General features: G+C 40.0%; 1 protein-coding gene across 6 annotated transcripts in view; it reads left to right on the top strand.

Annotated features, from left to right (window-relative positions):
• Positions 1-18,913, top strand: part of TTC7B (tetratricopeptide repeat domain 7B) — a 151,915-nt gene that overhangs the window by 12,639 nt on the left and 120,363 nt on the right. For 3 of the 6 annotated variants that reach the window (XM_054827195.1, XM_054827193.1, XM_054827194.1), the window contains exons 2-3: positions 11,079-11,233; positions 12,375-12,543. The exons of 1 other annotated variant lie outside the window; for it this stretch is intronic. In XM_054827195.1, the coding sequence (XP_054683170.1) occupies positions 11,079-11,233; positions 12,375-12,543 (324 nt within the window). Of the gene's footprint in view, positions 1-11,078; positions 11,234-12,374; positions 12,544-18,913 lie in introns of those variants that run through there. 2 more of the 6 variants (XM_054827198.1, XM_054827196.1) reach the window with 2 other exon arrangements.

The following is an 18,913-nucleotide window of genomic DNA, read 5'->3' as shown; positions in this document are numbered from 1 at the left end:
TTTGCTTAAATCTTTGTGGTAGGAGATTTTATCCTAATTCCACACATTTTTCTTGCAGCTGTGTAATTCAGAAGAGTGTGAAACAAAATACTAAAAATACTTCTTTTAATCTATACCATTTGGCATATAAGGAAGAAATCACTGTTTTTCCCCATACTCTTTCTCGCTTTAGATGTTGAGCTGTCAAGGCTCAATAATGTGTAACTATCTTCATTAGCACAGTGTCATGGGTATTCTATACCACAGCACTGTGACACGGTTGTTTCATTGTCGAGGAATATCTTGTGCGTGGAACCTTGATACCAGGAGCAGGGTTGTTGATAGTTGTTGCCACAGAGGTGATAGCAACTATGTTATCTGTGAGAGGTGTGTTTGCATTGTACCTTTCAAGTATTTCCTTGTGGTGTTAAAAATACAACTGAAATAAATAATTATTATTAACACTTGAGAAACCACATAGATAGTCCTTATGGCCTAGACAATCTTTAGTGTTTTGCTTTGGTTTTTATCCAAGACAGTTGAACCACCACAGGAAAAGTAATACTTTAACAAAGCAGCTATTTGGTACCCCACAGAACAACAGCTAGCAGGTTCATTACTTCTGTTGAGAACGCTTAATAATTCACTATGGATGCATCTTGGTGTACTCTGGAATTGAAAGAACTTTCAAAGTTATGGAGAGGGATTCTGCAGGCAAGAGACAGACCTCCTAATCTGTATTCAGTTAGGGCTTTTTTTTTTTTTTTTTTTTTTTTTTTCTTTTTAAGCTGTGTGCAGTGTTGCCATTCTTTCCTTTCCCCTTCTCCCTAAACTTACTTTTAGGAAGGAATTTAGAGCTAGATATTCCTCTCACCTAGCCTGCTAACAACCCCTGGGTTCTTCACCAAATGCCTGGAGGTTGTGTGGTAGCATTCATCAGAAAACTGATTATTTTGTATTTTAGCATGAGATTCAGTGGATGATTCAAGATGGACTGTGATTTTAAGCTATCAGTAATAAGCATTCTTCATCGTTCTTGGCCTAGGATAAATGAAGATTAATCTTCTGTTTTAATTTTGGTTTTCTGCGAGTAACTGCTCCGGATCCCAATAGTCTGGTAACAGTTTTGCTTCAAAAAGCAGATGTTAAAAATCAAGTAGCAAAGCAGCTGTATTTATGATATTTTTAGACACTGTTTTACAAAGACACATAATCATGTGTGGTTTTTCCCCTACCCCGTATTTATGCCAGCTTTTATTCTCATTTTGAAGATAGTTAGGGTTGATCCATACTGCAAAGAGGGATAGCCATGTCTGCACAAGGTTCTTTTCAAGACATTTTGTATGAGTGTGTCTCAGCTTTCTCGAAGCTGAAAGAAAACTGTTTGTGTAGAAGTGTCTGGGTTTTTTGCTTTCAGTGCTAACAGAAATGGCTATTTCACCTAAAGTATCCTTCAGTTTGGCAGTTCCAAGGTGCTCAGACTTGTCTTTGATTATAGGCAGAGGACATCCTATTAGGCAAGTGGATTATTTCAGTCATACTGTGATGTTGCAGAAACAGATGGGCAAGCTAGGCTGTCCTTCTCCAGTTAGAAAATGGTTCTGCAATGCGGTTGTGATATAAGTCATCAAATATCCCCTAGTAAGTAATTGTTGTTGACAAGCTCTTCAGTGGAGGAATGGAAGAATAAGAGAGAGTCTTTCCTTTGATCAAGAAGTTTATATTAATCCATAACTATCTCAATTTTCTAAAAGTGGGAAACTGGTTTTCATGGTATTGAAACTGTTTACTAACAGGGGGTTTTTTTTCTTCCGAAATATCTATTTAGATTTGCTGAAAGAACGATAGACTTCAAGATATCTAAAAACTTTACACAGTTTAATTCTGTCTTTATGAAGTATCTCGTAGAAGAGTATAACCTAGATCATTCGTGCTGCGCTGGAAGAAAAAGAAAAGCAATTTCTTCTCAAACATTACTTATGATATTTCAGGATGTCTTAAGGGATAGGTAAAACTGATTAAAAACTCTGCTAGAACTATGGTTTCATAAATGGTTTCTTTCAGAAGTGTCTAGGTAATTGGAATTTTGTTATAAGCACCATTGAGGCTCAATCTTACTGGCACAGAATAGTTGACATGCCTCGAGCCAATGCTTTGTTAATAAAGCACTCTGTCATAATTTGATTTAAAAATTTGTTGCCGATGTCTGGCCCTGACTGACTGACTTAGCAGATGAGTGACTCGGTAAATAAGAAAATCCTGCTTTGCAGTAATGTTTATGGTTTGCATTCTGTGCCCTGTTGTCTTCCAGCGTTAGTCACTAGCGGCCGAGCAAGTGCCACACTTCTGGGATGAAAGCCAGTCTGACAGTAACCGTTTCTCTTACGATGCTGTGTCTCATGACATATAGCAATGGTACAGGGAAGGGGTGAGTTGCGCTGTGTATGGGTGACCTAGAAGAACAGCTTTTGTTTTGATGCTTAATCGGATCTGTGTGTGAGTTGTGACGGGTGTTTTCTCCTCTCTTGCCTTTAGTCTGATATTTAGGCAAATACGTGTAATACATGTTGCTGCACTGTGACTGTCCCTAGGTAGTGTATGGATCATTAGCTTCTCTAACTTGTGTCAATGATGGGAACAAAATATCTGGGTGCCTATAGACTGGTTTGATTCTCATCTTAAGGTATCTGGATAGTTTCAGAGTATGCACCAGCATGAACTTAAGGCTTTGCTCTTGCTTGTATCCAGTCTTTAGAGACAATATAATATTTTTTCAAGTAATTATGAGAGAGAAGAAACTTATCTTAGGGGGGAGAGGAGGAGGATGAGAGAGGAAGGAGAGAGAGGCTAAATTAAATTTTGCAGAGGCAGCTTCTTGTTTCTCTCCTCTTGCTTTCCCCAGCATGAGAAATTCTGCTGTGTACAAGAGAGGAATAATGTTAAAAACTTTCTGCAGAGTGCTAGATCTATGTCTATGCCTGTTCCACTGTGGCCCCACAAATAGGTGGGAATTGGAGCTACTAGAGCTGGTCTTCCTCTTTCTGTGGTGCTGCTTGCTGTCAGCTGTTGGGCAGCTGGAGTACGGAGGGGAGTACAGCTACACTCTGCTCTTGCATGTGCCAGTGCTGCTGTTCTGGTTACATGCGAAATGATTATTTCCCCCTTTAGTACTAGGGATGGTTTCAGCACTTACTTTTAAAAATCCTCCTGCCTCAGGGAATGCATTTTCACACCTAACAGTGCAAGGTTTATTTTCTTTTTCCTTAGTGTCTAACCTGTTCTTCAAGATACTTGCTAATCTATTGTAACTATCCTAACTAGTGGTTTCACATACTGCGGTGACAATTTTGCAGTTTATATAAACAAAACATCTCTGGCAGCTGGTGCACAGTCTAGCTGTGTGCATTGGGTCTGGCTGAGCTGGAGTTAATTTTCCCCATAGCAGCCCTCACAGTGCTGTGCTGTCTATCAGTAGCCAGCAAGGTGTTGATAACACCCCAGGGTTTTGGCTACTGCTGAGCAGTGCTGGCACACATCAAGGCGGTCTCTCCAACATTTCCCCCTCAGCAGTAGGCTGGGGGTGGGCAAGATCTTGGGAGGGGACACAGCCAGGACAGCTGACCCAAACTGACCAAAGGGATATTCCATACCATATGGTGTCTGCTCAGCAATAAAAGCTAAGAGAAAGGAGGAGGAAGGGGAGGCATTTGTTATTTATGACATTTGTCTTCCGGACCAACCGCCATGTGTATTGAAGCCCTGCTTCCCAGGAAGTGGCCAGACCTTGCCTGCTGATGAGAAGTAGAGAATAAATCTTTTGGTTTTCCTTTGTTTCTGCATGCAACCTCTGCTTTTGCTATATTAAACTGCCTTTATCTTGACCCATTAGGGTTTTTCCATCTTATTTTCTCCCCTCCCTGTCTCGCTGACGAGGGGAGTGATAGAGCAGCTTGGTGGATACCTGGCCTCCAGCCCGCGTCAACCCACCACACTGTGTGTTTTACCTGTCTCTCCATAAAGATAGATATACTGTATTTAATTTAATTAAAGAAATGCTTGTTACAGGAGTGTGGGCCAGAAGAACTTTTGAGACCTACTTAAAGGAATGCGTATGAGAGAGGAGGCATGTGTGATGCTTTCTTCTTTAGTACGTTTGAAGTTCTGCGATTTGAAGTGTTGAAGAATGACTGTGATAGATCTCACTCTTCTCATTGCAAACAGCCTTGATGATATTTCAGCTCCTGAACCAAAGCACTGGTTTTAGAGTGTCATTTGGATTCCTTGCTACGTTTGACATTCGTGTTTCCTCAACCTTCTTTGGAAATGAAGGTTGCTCAGTGAAGCATTAAACTGAATAAAAGGAAAGAGGAATGTTGCTCGTTAAATGAAATACTTTGGTTTTGATGAGTACTGATCAGGGAGGAAGTATCTACTTGCACATCCTTAAAACTAAAACAGTTTGACATATTTTTACCCATTTTTAAGTCATCATTTAGCTTTAAAAATCCAATTAGCAAAATTAATCTTCATTGTTCTTTTCCCAAGTAGGACATTACTATGCTAACCTCAAGTATTATTTTCAAGGCCTACTCTTTTTTTTAATCACCTTTTTAAAGAGGCTTATAAGCAAAAATTGTGTACTCGGAACACTCTCTGGAGTCTTCTGAATATTATTAGTAAAATGCCTGTGCTGAAAGGACCCCTCAGTGACCTATTCTTTGCAAGGCAAATAATTGGATCCTGTGAAAATGTTCTGAAGCACAGTTTTGTAAGTTTGGAGTGGGCCTCTGATCTCTGAGACCCTTTCACACAGCACATGTTAAACTCATTACACCAAAGACTAACCTGCCTCGCATTGGTGTACAAAACCAGCTGTGTTTTCTGTGCATGCAGTTTATATTCTTTGATTTCCAGAGAGATGGAACAATTGCAGAAAATGCAGTCCTACAGAGTGCTATGCTAAAGCTATCTTTAAGCAGGGTAATGTTGGTCATAATATCTGACCTTACAATTTGTTTATGATAATGCTGTGGCTATGCTAATGAAATGTGGAGTTTGGAATAAGGCTGTAACAAAGGGGATTTTGTCCAAAATGTCAGGGTTAGATTTGGTCATTTTAATGTTTAATTGTTTAGTTTGCAGCTTGAAACTGAAGCTACACAAGCTGTTGATTTTTATCAATTGTGCTAAGTTTTCTGTTTGAAGGAAAAGAAAGAACATGCAGAAAATAAACTGAAACAAAATAGATGCTGACTATCTTTAAAAATAAAAAAAAATCTCATTTTAGCATATTGCTTCTCTTGGAAAATTTGCCTTATTGCAGCAAGTGACAATTGACTGTAGCATTTGTGCTTTTTAGTATACTGTATCAGTGCTTGCAGTAAATCTGTTGATATTGATGGAAAAGTCTCATGGAGTGAAGCATTATGCCCCAACAGAGGACAACTGTGTTGGGCAAAGGGGGCATATGCCAGTCTCTGAGACCCAGGTGGGTTGTGTCAGAGTGCTGAAAGAGCTGACCAATGCTACTGCAAGGACACTGTCATTTTTTTTAAAGGTCCTGGTGATTGAGAGTGATTCCTGGTGACTGGAAAAAGACAAGTATGTCCATTTGCAAGAAAGTCAAGAAGGCGGATCCAGGGAATGTAGGTTGGTCAGCCAAAGCTCAGGCCCTGGGAAGATGAGGAAGCATGTCCTGGAAACTAGTTGGAAGGATAAGGAGGTGATTTGGATCAGTCAACATGAGTTTATCAAGGACTAACCAACCAGATAGCTTTTGATGATAAGTGACTGACTGTATGGGTAAAGGAGGGACAGTGGATATTGTTAGCTTTGACTTTGGCTAGACTTTGGATGCAGTTCCTCAGAGTATTCTTGTAGCTCAATTGAAAAGACAGGTGGACTAGGAAGTAGGTAGAAAACTGGCTGGGCTTGGAGGTTTGATCACAGGTTAAAAAAAAAAAAATCCAATCTGTGACAAATTAGAAGTTGGGCCTCTGGGGGACTGATACTGTAGTCAGTACTGTTTAGTGTTTTTCTTGGTCATATAGACGTTGAGAATGCACCCTCAGTGTGTTTGTGGGTGATAGAAAACTGGTGAGGAGGATATGGCTGCTGTTTAGAGGGATCTCAACAGGCTGGAGAAATGGACTAATGGCAAAATTCATGAACTTCAGCAAAGGCAAATGCCATGGTCCTGTACGTGAGAAGGAATAACTGTAACAGTATAGCCTGGGGAACAACTGGCCAAAAAGCAGCTATGCAGAAAAATATCTGAAGGTCCTGGTGGACAACAAAGGGAGTGCGAGTTGGCAGCAAACCCTTGCAGCAATGAAGACCGACCACACACTGTGCTGTATTAGCAAGAATGTAGTCAGCAGTTTGAGACAAACTATTATTCCCACTGTTTGTCACTTGTGAGACCGCATCTGGAATATTATATCTAGTTTTGGTCTCTCCAGCATGAGCAAGACATTGGTATAGTAGATAGCCCTGTGGAGGGCCACCAAGATGATAAGGAGGGAAAAGCACATGACCTAAGAAAACAAATTCAGAGAGCTGTATTTGTTAAATCTTAGAAAGGGAAGGTTTAGAGGGGATCCTGCTGCTGCCATCTCCCACCCTGCCTTGAGTATGGAGGTGGCCTCTTCTCAGAAATGCATGGTGAAAGTATTGGAAGCAATGAACAAAAATTGCAACAGGGGAAATGTGGAATGGATAGCAAGGCAAACATTTCCACAATGAGAACAGTCAAATGTTGGAAAAGGTTGTCTGGAGGGGTTTTGGAATCTGTGGAAATGCTCAAAACTCAACTGGGTATGATCCTGAGTTGCCTGCCCTAACGTTGAAGTATGTTTCTTGTCTCTTTTTCTTCACTTAGGACATTGAAATGTCTTTTATTTTTCATTTTTGCTGAACAGACTTCAATGAAAGAGTAGCAAAATTAGCGTAAATTGCTTCAAAAATGCTTGGAATTATACTGATAACATTGTGAATGTATGGGAACAAACTGGGTCCTTCTTTACTTTTATTTCCTCAGAGGATTTGAAATTTCAGGTATAAACCATTAGAAGAAACTTTAAAGAATAGGGGTTTCGAGAGCCCATGAAATTAAAAATGGCTGTTGTGCAAAATACAGATGAGTAGTGTGGTCCAGGATGAAGAGCTCTGTGCAATAAAAGGGGATGTTTCTAGCTGGCTTTCTTGCTCCTCTCCAGAGGGCAAAGTGTGGTTGCTTGCCTTTGGCCAACCTCAACCCAGTCTTCAGGCAGGCTCCAATCCTGCTGGAGTCCCAGCCTGTGGCAATCTGGGGTCTCTGGCTTGGGCCCTTTCTTAGGTGCAGTTGACCATGACTGTCAGAGCTGGTGGCTGCTGCTGCTATGAGGTGGTAGAGCAACGGAGGCTGCGGACAGGGGATTTCAAAGCCCGTTGTTGGTCCCTCCAGGTGCTTATGCTGAGAGCACCTACTGCGCTCTCCCTGCTGTACTCTGGTATGTTGTATGGGTAAAACTCATGCTGTAGTAAAGAATTTGTTTTTCCTCCTTGTTTTCTAAACACAGGAAAGCCTCTGCAAGCCATGTTAAGTCAGAAATGTGCTCAGTCCTGATAGACCAAGTGCTAAAGTCCTCTTTAACTTGTTTCCTGCTGCAGCTAACAATGGATTTCTTGTGCATTACCAAAATAATTCGTATTTACTGTAGAACCTTCTCATTCTAGTTCTGTTCAGAAATGTTAAATTTCCAGTGTGCAAGGAGGTTAGCTAACCTTCAATGCGGTATACCCTAAGTTATAACTAAAATACTATAGTGTACAAACTTAAAGCCTTTATATTTGTCAGTACTTAAGTTTAACTTCTCTTATTTGTTTTGTTAAATTGTACTTCAGGTGTTTGAGATGATCAGTTTATAAAATTTGACTGAAATGTTTTCAATGTCTTTGTTAAGGGATGTTAAAATTGTATGATGGACTTACTGATGCATGTCAAACTGCTCTTTGCCATATGAGCTTTAATAGGTAAATAAAAGCATTTTGTGGTTGGCAATTCGTGGGTAATAAGATTTTATTGTTATACTGTAGCTGTATTATTGAGTGGTAGTAATATTTTTATTTTTTTTTAACTGGGAATTATATGCCTTTAATATGTATTATCAAATACATGCTGAGTGTCATTGTTTTTTCAAATGTCTTAAAGTAATGGTGCACCAGGGAGATACTTTGTTTTCCCCTTCCTTATCTTTCAGGGAACTGAGTTTTTGGACAGCATCAAAGCTGTATCCAGAGTGCCTTGTCGTTGGGAGGATAAATTGAGCAGAAGGTGCACAGTTTAGGCAAAACAAAACACATGTGTAGAGGCATAAAGGTGCTCTTAAAAGAAGAAAGTGTATGTAGAAAGTGACGCTTCAGATTATTTGGTGTTGTCTGATCTAGACACCAGATGAATATAGCTGAAGTATCAGGAAAAACTTTGGTGGGCAAAAGAGTGGAACTGTCTCTGCAAATTTGAGATTGATGAGTTTGACAACTGGTCTGAAAGCCAGAAGATTAAGCAGGCTGGTAACCAGACTGCATCTGTGGTGTGGCTTGTCTTCATCTGCAGTAGTGTTTAAACAGTAAAATGTGAGTGAATGGTAGTTGAGAACAAATAAATGTCCAGATTACCATGGATATTTTTCCCAGAACACCAAATAAAAAATATAAATGGAAAAATAAGCACTCCCTTGATGCTTTTGCTGTTTGTCTGTTCTCTTAAACACTCTCGTGAAGAAATTGTGGTTTAAGAATTGGCAGTTAGCTGGAGGTTTAAAGGAAAAAAAAGTTCTAGGTTTTTGTCTTTCCACTTCATAGGACATATTACAGGACAGCACTGGTCCTTATAGCTTACTGTATAGTGACATTGTACATGGGTCGTATACTAGTCCAACTGATGCAAGACTGAAGTTTGCTGTACTTAAAAGGCAAGATAATGCTGATGCATTGTGGTCGGTTGACCCTGCCTGGGGGCCGGGTGCCCACCAGAGCCGCTCTATCACTCCCCTCATTCACTAGACAGGGAAGAAAAGGTGTAACGAAACGCTTGTGGGTCAAGATAAGGGCAGGGAGAGATCACTCACTAACTATTGTCACGAGCAAACCAGACTGAACTTAGAGAGAAAACTCATCTAACTTACCCAGCAAAACAGAGTAGAGGAATGAGAAATAAAATCAAATCTTAAAACACCTCCCCCCACCCCTCCCATCTTCCTGGGCTCAACTTCACTCCTGACTTCAACCTTCCCCCCCGCAGCAGCACAGGGGGACGGGGAGTGGGGGTTACGGTCAGTTGATCACATGTTGTTCTGCCGCTCCTTCATCCTCAGGGAGAGGACTCCTCTCATCGTTGCCCTGCTCCAGCATGGAGTCCCTCTCACGGGAGACAGTCCTTCACGAACTTCTCCAACGTGAGTCTCTCCCACGGGCTACAGTCCTTCACAAACTGCTCCAACGTGGGTCTCTCCCACAGGGTGCAGACCTTCGGGAGCAGACTGCTCCAACATGGGTCCCCCCAGCAAACCTGCTCTGGCGTGGGCTCCTCTCTCCACGGGTCCACAGGTCCTGCCAGGAGCTTGCTCCAGCGTGGGCTTCCCAGGGGGTCACAGCCTCCTTCAGGTGCCTCCACCTGCTCCGGCGTGGGGTCCTCCACGGGCTGCAGGTGGAATCTCTACCCCCCCTCATCCTTCCTCCATGGGCTGCAGGGGGACAGCCTGATTCACCATGGTCTTCACCACAGGCTGTAGGGGGATCTCTGCTCGGGTGCCTGGAGCACCTCCTCTCCCTCCTTCTTCACTGACCTTGGTGTCTGCAGAGTTTCTTACATCTTCTCACTTCTCTTTCTGGCTCCAAAAGCCCTCTCTAACTGGTTTTTTTCCTTCTTAAATATGTTATCACAGAGGCGCTGATTGGCTTGGCCTTGGCCAGCGGCGGGTCCGTCTTGGAGCCGGCTGGCATTGGCTCTGTCAGACACAGGGGAAGCTTCTAGCAGCTTCTCACAGAAGCCACCGCTGTAGCCCCCCCTGCTACTGAAACCTTGCCATGCAAACCCAACACATGCATATATACTTCTGGAGGGAAAGCTTTTCCTCTACAGTGACACCGAGTTCTGCATGTCCTGGTCTTTCTGTCCCTTCCCATAACCTGTGAGGACAGTGTTATATGTTATAGGGCAGTGAGCACTTTTCTGATTGTTAGATTTTGCCTTTCCCCTTTTTAAAATCTATTTGATTGATTATTAGTTCAAATTTGTGTTACTCAGACCTTGTTTGCAAGACATAACGTGGTCTTTTCAAGTCCCAGATAGTGAGGTGATGACTTTTACAGCACACCTCTTGCTAGAGGAACTACCCAACACATTTCAGTAAAATAAGCTTAGTGGTCCTCAATAAGGGCAAGGTAGAGGATGACTGGTTTCTTGAATTTTGGCAAACGTGCTAGCTGTAGCTTTGCTGGGCAGCCTGGTATTGCGTTCTACCTTCGTGTCTGTGAAGTGGTGGTGTGTCTCCTAAGAAACGAGGAAAATAATGAGAAACGGACTTTCGTCCTGAAGACTTGGGATGGCTGGAGCCTTAACAAGGTCTGCGTGATATCCACATTCTACAGCCGAGATATGGATGGTGATCAAAGATGTCATGAGGGATGTGTAACTTAAAACTAGTGGGATAAATTAATCCAATATCAGTATCCATATTTGAAACTATAATAGGCATTTTGTGAAACACCATTTTTTTGGTAATCAGAAATGTATCTTGTCGTGTTCAGAAAGATACATAAGGGTTTTGAATCAAGTGTTGCTTTTTAAGGAGGAAAGAGAGAACATTGACTTCAGGTTAATGTTCTAATTGATTATAGCTTAGAACACAGGAGACGATTCTACAGTGAATCAGGCAGGTAAAAGATAAATTGAAAAGTAAAACAAAGTACAGCATGAGTTGTGTTAAAGCTGAATACTTGATGCTGTGTTTATTTTGGTTAGTTTGCATTTAAAATTCAGGTTATGACTGCCTCCACTGAAATGTTAGTGAAATAAAATGATTTCTCATATTTCATGTGTTTGATTTTATTTACAGATGACATGGCAGAACTTCTTCTTGGGGAGTCCAAGCTAGAACAATTTTTGAAGGAAAACGCTCTTAAACAGAGTAGTAGTCCACGGGGCCCCCGGCCAAAGCTGACTGAGGTCAGGAAACATCTCACGGCAGCACTTGATAGGGGAAACCTAAAGGTATGTAAGTCAGTCTGAGCAAGGATTAGAAAAGCTGACATTGACTGGAGTACTCTGCTGATCATGGACAAAAATGTTGAAAGTGCTTGTGTGGTGCTTTAGTACCATTGCTATTCCCAGAACATCATCAGCATGATGCTATTTCATGCCTCTCTGTTTCTTCGTGGATTTTTATTCAGACAAATTTCTCAAATCTTCTTTCATTAGAAGAATAAGAGAATTGCTATTGACTTCTGGGATGCTTAAGTACTTACAGCCTGTTTTGTGGAAGTTTTTCTTGGAGTGTATAACTCTGTCATTCTCTGTAGTGCATTAAATAGAAGTGTTAAAAAATGTGAAATACTTCACAAATTTCTGTAATAGTCTCTTAAGTATTCAAGAAAGGTTCCTTAAATTACTTTTGTGGGTGCAGAAAGTGAGGTTAATACTTGAGAGCAATTTTCTGTCATAACCTTCTGATGTTCTTTAACCATTCTGGCCCTCCTTTTACCTAACTATTGTTGTAGCTACTACATCAGCTTATCTTTTCTGTACTCAGTGTCCATCTTTTGAGAGATCAAAAGGACCTTGTTTTACAGTTGTCTAATGTTTTGTTTCCTGTGATTTGTGGGAGTATTAATTTATCTTCCTTTCTTCATTCTTTCATGAATTCTTTTTTCAAGACATTTCTTCTGCCCTGGTACTTTGAAATTGTGTGAATTAAATATATAGGCTGTGGAGCATATATAATTAAGTTTTGATCCTATGTTATTTTCACTTGTGCTTGTGGTGTTAGAAAAAATCATTGGAGGGATTATAACGATAGGCTGCCTTTAAATAGTTTTGTCACCTGGGAAAGCTAGACTCTGACTGAGAGGTGTCTCTGGTGCATGTGTAAATAAATATGTGAATATATAAAATGACTGGTAATCCTTTTCTGTAGCTTGGTGGAGTGAGATTTTGTGGATTCACTCCCTACTGCAAGCTTCCCAAATACTACATGAAGATAGAAATTTGTTGGTTTGTTGGTTTGTTGTAAAAAACATCCTGAGGGTTTCTGCAGTGAATATATATAGAAAACAGACCAAATAATTGTCAGAAAGAATTAGGTGTGTTTTCTCAGGGAAAAAAACCAAACCTTTCTTATTCCTCTTCCTTCTAGCCAGAATTCCTACAAGAAGCTAACCTAATTATGGCCAAATTAAACTATGTGGAAGGTGATTACAAAGAAGCTCTGAACACATATGCTAGAGTTGGAGTTGATGACTTGCAGCTAGCTGCAGTGCCACCATATAGGCTACGGATGATTGCTGAAGCGTATTCTACTAAAGGTGAGATTGCTTTTTCCGGTATAATAATATGGAAATAGTTTTTAAAAAAATAATTCACTTCTTGTCTGAAGTTAAAGAATTTTTTTGGTGTGCATATCATCAACACAGTGGTGGACTACCACATTTGTAGGTAAATAAGGGGATGACTTGGTTCCTTTAAATTATTCAGAGTTTGTGCTAGGTTGACAAGACTTTTACTTCAATTAATATTCTAGCTGTGCTGTCACCCAATCAAATTTTTTTGATGTGTGTATTTAAAAGTCCTTCCATATGTAAATATCACAATAACTGTGGCTAGATACTAAACGTATTATTGCTATTGCTCAAAGTTAAGAGTTATAAAAGTAGTGCAGTTTTGCAGTTGCTGTGGACAGAATTGGAGAACCTTGATTCACCGTGATGCCTTTTACTGAATGTTAAAATGCTCGACCTAAGCTAAATTGCTTAAATAAATTGCTACTTAATTGAGAAAAATAGTAATAACATGATAAAATGACTTAAAGCAGTGCATTTCTTGTGTAGTTTTATTTTTGAATTTTTCTTACCTGAGTATATTATTTTAAAAATTCAGAAAGTGAAGTTAATTTTTTCTTTTTTTACTAGTATAGTGAAAATTGTAATGCTGGCCTTGTGTCTTAAGGTGGCAGTGCCACTTCAGTTTAGAAGACTCATTAATAGGCTGTAAGCTGGGTCAGTGTGTTGAGGAAAGTGGAATTTACTGTGTCTAAATGTTTGTTTTGGTCTGCTGTGTTTAAACTTCGGCTTTTTGTTACAGCAAGAGGAGTGTCAAAGTCAGCAAACACAATTTATAAGAGACTTCAATAGCATTCACTGACAACTGGTCAAGGATTGTTTCTAACATTAGTCTTGGAAGAGAGTGTTTTCCACCAACGCAGTCCTCTAGTAAACGTTAGACAAGCACGAATCATTCTCAGTAGAGATGTCAATGAAATAAGAGAACTAACTAGTAGCAGAGACAAAAGGATGCTAGCTAGATCTGGGCAATTTTTAGATGAAAGTGGGTAGAGAGGACTTGAGGAGATCTTATATATGACATAAATCTGCCCAGTTCTCTCATACAGGATCTGTGTGGGCATTTTGGCAATGTCTGGTATGAGTAGACTTCCACTCAGCTTTGTGTTTTTTGGTTGTGGTTTTTGTTTTGTTTTGGTTTGGTTTTTTTAAATCTATGAGGATTTCTGTTGAATTTGTTATGTTCTTTCTATGAAAATGCAATCTTGGACTTGATCAACTTTAAGTACCTAAATTTGCTTATATCTCCAAGGAATCCCAGTAATTTAATTGAATATTTTCCCAGAGCTCAACTGTTCTGGCTGTGTTTTATTTGACTTCATAAGGATATGTAACAGTTGAAACATAAAGACATCGATTTTGCAGAAAGGATTAATATTATTAATTTTACTTAATGTAAAAATAATTTCTTAGAAAATAGTAAAATATGTATCTTTTCTACCCTGGAATGTTTTGTAGGTTCGGCTTATTTAAAAAAAAACAAACTAAAAACAAAAGACAAAGCCCAGCATGTCTTCTGCCTAGACATGGTGGGTGGTTTTTTTTTTGCTTCTGATTTCAAGTTTTATGCTTAAAAATTGAAATCTGTCATATGAAGCCTGATCTGATCTTGTTCAGATTTCATTAGCTTGGTCACTTCTACTGGGTGACTGGCTACCAGTATACCTGAGCAAACTGAGCAAACTATTGTTTTGTTTTTGTTCTGTTCATGTTCAGAATCATCTTTATTTGCTACTATGTTTCCAGTTTGAAGAGAAGATTAATAAAATTTAGTATGCCTTCTTCCCATGCTAGCAGGTTGCAAGAATATCATCATCTGTGTATTCTAGAATGAGGCAGAAGTCACAGAACGGTCTTAAATAGTATTCACAGTCTAGATAAGTTTAGAGTAATTGACAGCTAAATAGTATATGTTTCTACCCAATAGTGTACAGTTAATTCTCCTCCTCTTCCCCTCTTCCCCTGGAATTTCTTCTTTCTCTTTGTAAGAGTGGACTATAAAGCTTTTCAGTCTGAATTCAGAGTCTCTTCAGAGGTGATTGAGGCTTGTAGGTATTACCCAACTAAATACAAGTTATTCTTACAGGGATTTTGTGCTTCACTGGGATTTGTATTTCTGCTTGCAAGTTCAAGGATAACCTGATTATATAAAGATAAAACTCTTCTGAGTATTTAGATTTTATTTCTTTGGCAGTCATGAACAAAGCACCATGTTATTAAGCAATGAGGGACTGTCTGCTGCCTGTTTCAAGCATCAGCCTCGCTGCACTGTTCAGTGAGGCAACCTGCACAGAAGCAGTTAAAGATATCTGTTTTAGTTGCCCCATTTCAGTCCAGTTTAGGGCAAATCCCATTCCAGTGGATTTGCAGTCTTCTTTCCTATTGAGTAGTAGTGGTCTGATACTGATGTACGTACCTCTGACAAAGGCATAAAGCCAATAACTAATGGTAGTTTTTAATTGCCTTAATTTTTTTTTCCTTATTTGAGGTAGGACCACCTCCAAGTGCTTACCGTCTCACTCTGAGGTTTCATTCTGTAACCTCAGAGGTGATAGATTGAGTGGGATGCTTGAGTTGACATGTTCTTCTTCTGCAGTTGTTACTTGGTACTTAAATGAGCATGTTACGCTGTAACCCTAGACAGTTAACAGTTCACAGCAAGCCCTTAGAAATGACCTGCTTTCCATGTGTCCCATCTTACTCTTGCTTATGGAACATACAAAGTATGTCTTTCTGTTCTTCACAGGAAGATTCAGCATGTGTGTATGGATGCAGTGAGGTGCAAAAATGGGTCCAACATCAAGTTCAAGCTAAATTTTGCTGGAGTTTTATCTACTGATAGCTAGAAAGAAGGGGAAGAGGAACAGCAGTAGTGACAATTGTGGGGAGAGGAAATGGAATTGGAACACACCAGGGGAAGTAAGATCCGTAAATGCTTGCTCAATGGTGAAGGGGGTGTGTGTGTATTTGTCTTGCACCTGGGAAAACATAATCCAGGAGTGCAGCCTAGGCTGGGATCTACCTAGCTGGGGAGCAGCTCTGTGAAAAGGGACCTGGGGGTCCTGGTGGACAGCAAGTTCCATATGAGTGACCAGTGTGCTGCTACAGCAAAGAAAGCCAACAGGATGCTGGGCTGCATCAACAAAGGCATCACCAGCAGGGATAAAGAAGTCATTATCCCACTCAGTGCTTGTCTGGCCACACCCAGAATACTGTGTTCACTTTTGGTCCCTGCTGTACAAACAAGATGTGGACAGGCTGGAGAGGGTCCGGAGAAGGGCCACAAAGATGATCAAAGGACTGGGAAGCCTGCCATATGAGGAAAGGCTGAGAGAACTGGGTTTGCTCAGCCTTCAGAAAAAAAGACTTAGGGGAGACCTTATCACCATCTTCCAGTATTTAAAGGGTAGCTACAAAGAAAATGGAGACTCCCCTTTTACAAGGGGTCACACGGAAAAGGTGAGGGGTAATGGGTACAAGTTATTCCTGGGGAGATTCCAGTTGCTACAAGAGGAAAGTTTTTTACGATGAGAACAATCAGCCATTGGAATGATCTACCCAGGGAAGTGGTGGATTCCCCAAGACTGGACACTTTCAAGATTCAGCTGGACAGGATGCTGGGCCATCTTGTTTAGATGGAACTTTTGCCAAGAAAGGGTGGACTAGATGATCCTTGATGTCCCTTTCAACCTGATTCTCTGTGTATGTGTATATATACGTGTATGTGTACATACATAAATATACATATGTACGTATTTACGTTGTTAGAAAGTAAGATGTGACAAAAATCAAAAGACACTTAAGACAGAGTGAGTGTGTCTGAATGCATTATCCATCAAAGTTGTTTGTAAACCTCACTGCAAAATGTTCATTGAATTACAATAGTCTTCATTGCAAAAGTCTTCATTGCAGTAGTCTACAACGTGAAGTTTAGTGTCTTCCCACCTGTGCAGTCTTCAACTTGGAATAACTCTGTCATTAAACCAAAGAACTAAAACTATCTACTGCCTGCAGTGCGCTCACAAAGAGGATCCTCAGTTTTTTTATTGCATAAATTAATTAAATGTATACATATCTTTAAAAGAATGCTTTTAAGTCTGTGCTGCTTATAGCTTTAGCTGAAGACAGCATATTTAGAAGAGTATAAGTGAGAGGCATGATATGGAATGACAATAAGTCAAGCAAAGGATTCAAAGGCTCTCAAATCCAGCAAGGAAGATTAAGTGATTGCTGTTCTCTTATTGGAAATGTCTAATTAGTGAAATGCTGCTTCAAATCTTCCAAAGAAAGCTTCTGAATAGATTTGTCAAAATGCAGCATTGTAAAATGTCAACAAAATTCTGAGAAAAATCCCATCAAATTACCTTTGAAATCTTTTCTGTTTCCTTTACATGCGGCTCTTTGCCAGCCTGTGATGTGCGGGGAATCACGAGGCCTCAGTGCCCGAGCAGTGCTGGAAAGTGCTTCCTGTCTGTTGCTTGTCCTAGGAAAAATGTTCAAAATTGTTAATGTGGTGATAAAGGAACTGCTGTATTTCATCGGACCAAAAAGCTCATGGGCAGTTGTTTATAATGGTGAGGGGGGGAAAAAAAAAAGCTTTGGAAAGAAATTCAAGGAACAGGAGAAGTTGTTTGGTTTGGGTTTTTTTTCCTGGCTTCTAGCAACAAAAGCAGCTGCTCGTGGTGATGTTTTATACTTTATCTTGACTAGAAGAAGATACGAGAGTGATCTAATGAAAAGTTATCTGCTTCTGTATCCATTAAAACAGCAGAGAGTGGACTAGCCCTGTGAATATGCATGAGGCAAAGCCTCAGAAACTTGATTAGCATGGGTCAGGACTCATCATTGTTTAGATAGCCCTCTTGTAAAAGTTGTGAGGAGGTAACTACCACATGGTACATGGAATGTAGCATCGTTCTGATATTTTCCTGCCTTTCTTCACCATTTCCTCAAATTGACAAGTTAAAAACAGAAGTGTAGTGGAGAACGGTTGTCTTTTATGTTGTTAACTTTGTGGACAGGCATACTCTTTGACTTTACACGGATATTTTTGTGTGTCTGTGTGTGCCTGTAGAATCCGGTTCTGGATTAGATCTAGTGTTTTCTTTACTTTAAGGAAAGAGCTGATTTTGATGCTGTGCTTCTGAGTAATGACTCTGTATGTGTATGTAGAAGGTGTTGTGTGAGATAGTTGGAGTATTAATAAAATCATAATTTTTAAATGTCATATAAAACATAGAAATGAAAAGATGGAACTTTTCAAATCAATGGACCACTTGAGTATTTTCATGTTTTTGCAAATACTATTTGGATCTGTTGTTTAGTTTTTCCCTGTCTGCTTGTAATTACATTTGACATGAGAGCAGAGGAAAAGCATCTGATAAAACATTTTTCTGTAGCAAGATGTCTATGGTTGGAGGTGCTAGCTTATTTCAAGAGGGTGTGATGAGGAAAAGAAAAATGGGCTTATAGGAAAGACATTGTTGAGGAGATGGGCAGGTTTGCATGACTCCATTGTGGCAAAGTGTTAGCCTGAAAGCAGGCGTATGAATGTTGCTGGAGCCATCTCCCTGAATCTGTTGCCTTTTCTTCTTTTGTAGTAGCATTTAAGATAGTAGGTCACAGGACTGGATTATACATTTAATATGAAGTTTTAAGCAGCAGTACAGAAAAAAGCAGATTTTTTTTTTCCTTCTGCCACCGATGTAAATTAGGCATTGCTGTCTGTTGTTAGAACTGTCTCATGCAGCAAGAACAAAGCTAAGAAATGAGTCTGGATGGGGGGAGGAGGAGTGAAGGACAGTCTTGAGATTGTGGTGGCAAGTATTGATTCAAAGTAAAATGTAGAGGAGTTTTGCACATTCCTGGCTGTATTACGTATTTCATATTTAAGTATGTGCTTAGGAATGACCTTCCAATAAGCGGAGCAGGTTCCCTTGTTATAAGAGGTTAATTTTGTCTCTTTAGTATCCATTTGTTTAGTTTCATTACTGGGTCAGTTTAATGCAATGCTCAATTCTGAGGAAGATCTTAACTTAGGAAGAATTGAAATAAGATGAGTTACATGAATCCATAAAGAAGGAATTAAAGACTGTATGACTTTTCCAAGTTAGGCTTGTGTAGCTAGCTCCAACTTCTCCTACACCCTTCTTTTACAAAACCAACCAGAAAAACATATGTATATGCTGTTACCTTATAGAAGCATATATTTAGAATCCATTTTAATAATGGCTGAAGCTAATAGTCTCCTAGGGATATGGCCTCTGGGAACAGGACAATTAAGTTTCTGCAAGTTTTCAGCAGTCTGTGAATGAGGTAATATACTGGAAAGCACACT

The sequence above is a fragment of the Grus americana genome, chromosome 5, assembly GCF_028858705.1.
Source record: "Grus americana isolate bGruAme1 chromosome 5, bGruAme1.mat, whole genome shotgun sequence".
NCBI lineage: Eukaryota > Metazoa > Chordata > Aves > Gruiformes > Gruidae > Grus > Grus americana.
This window is presented reverse-complemented; position numbering and strand designations above follow the sequence as displayed.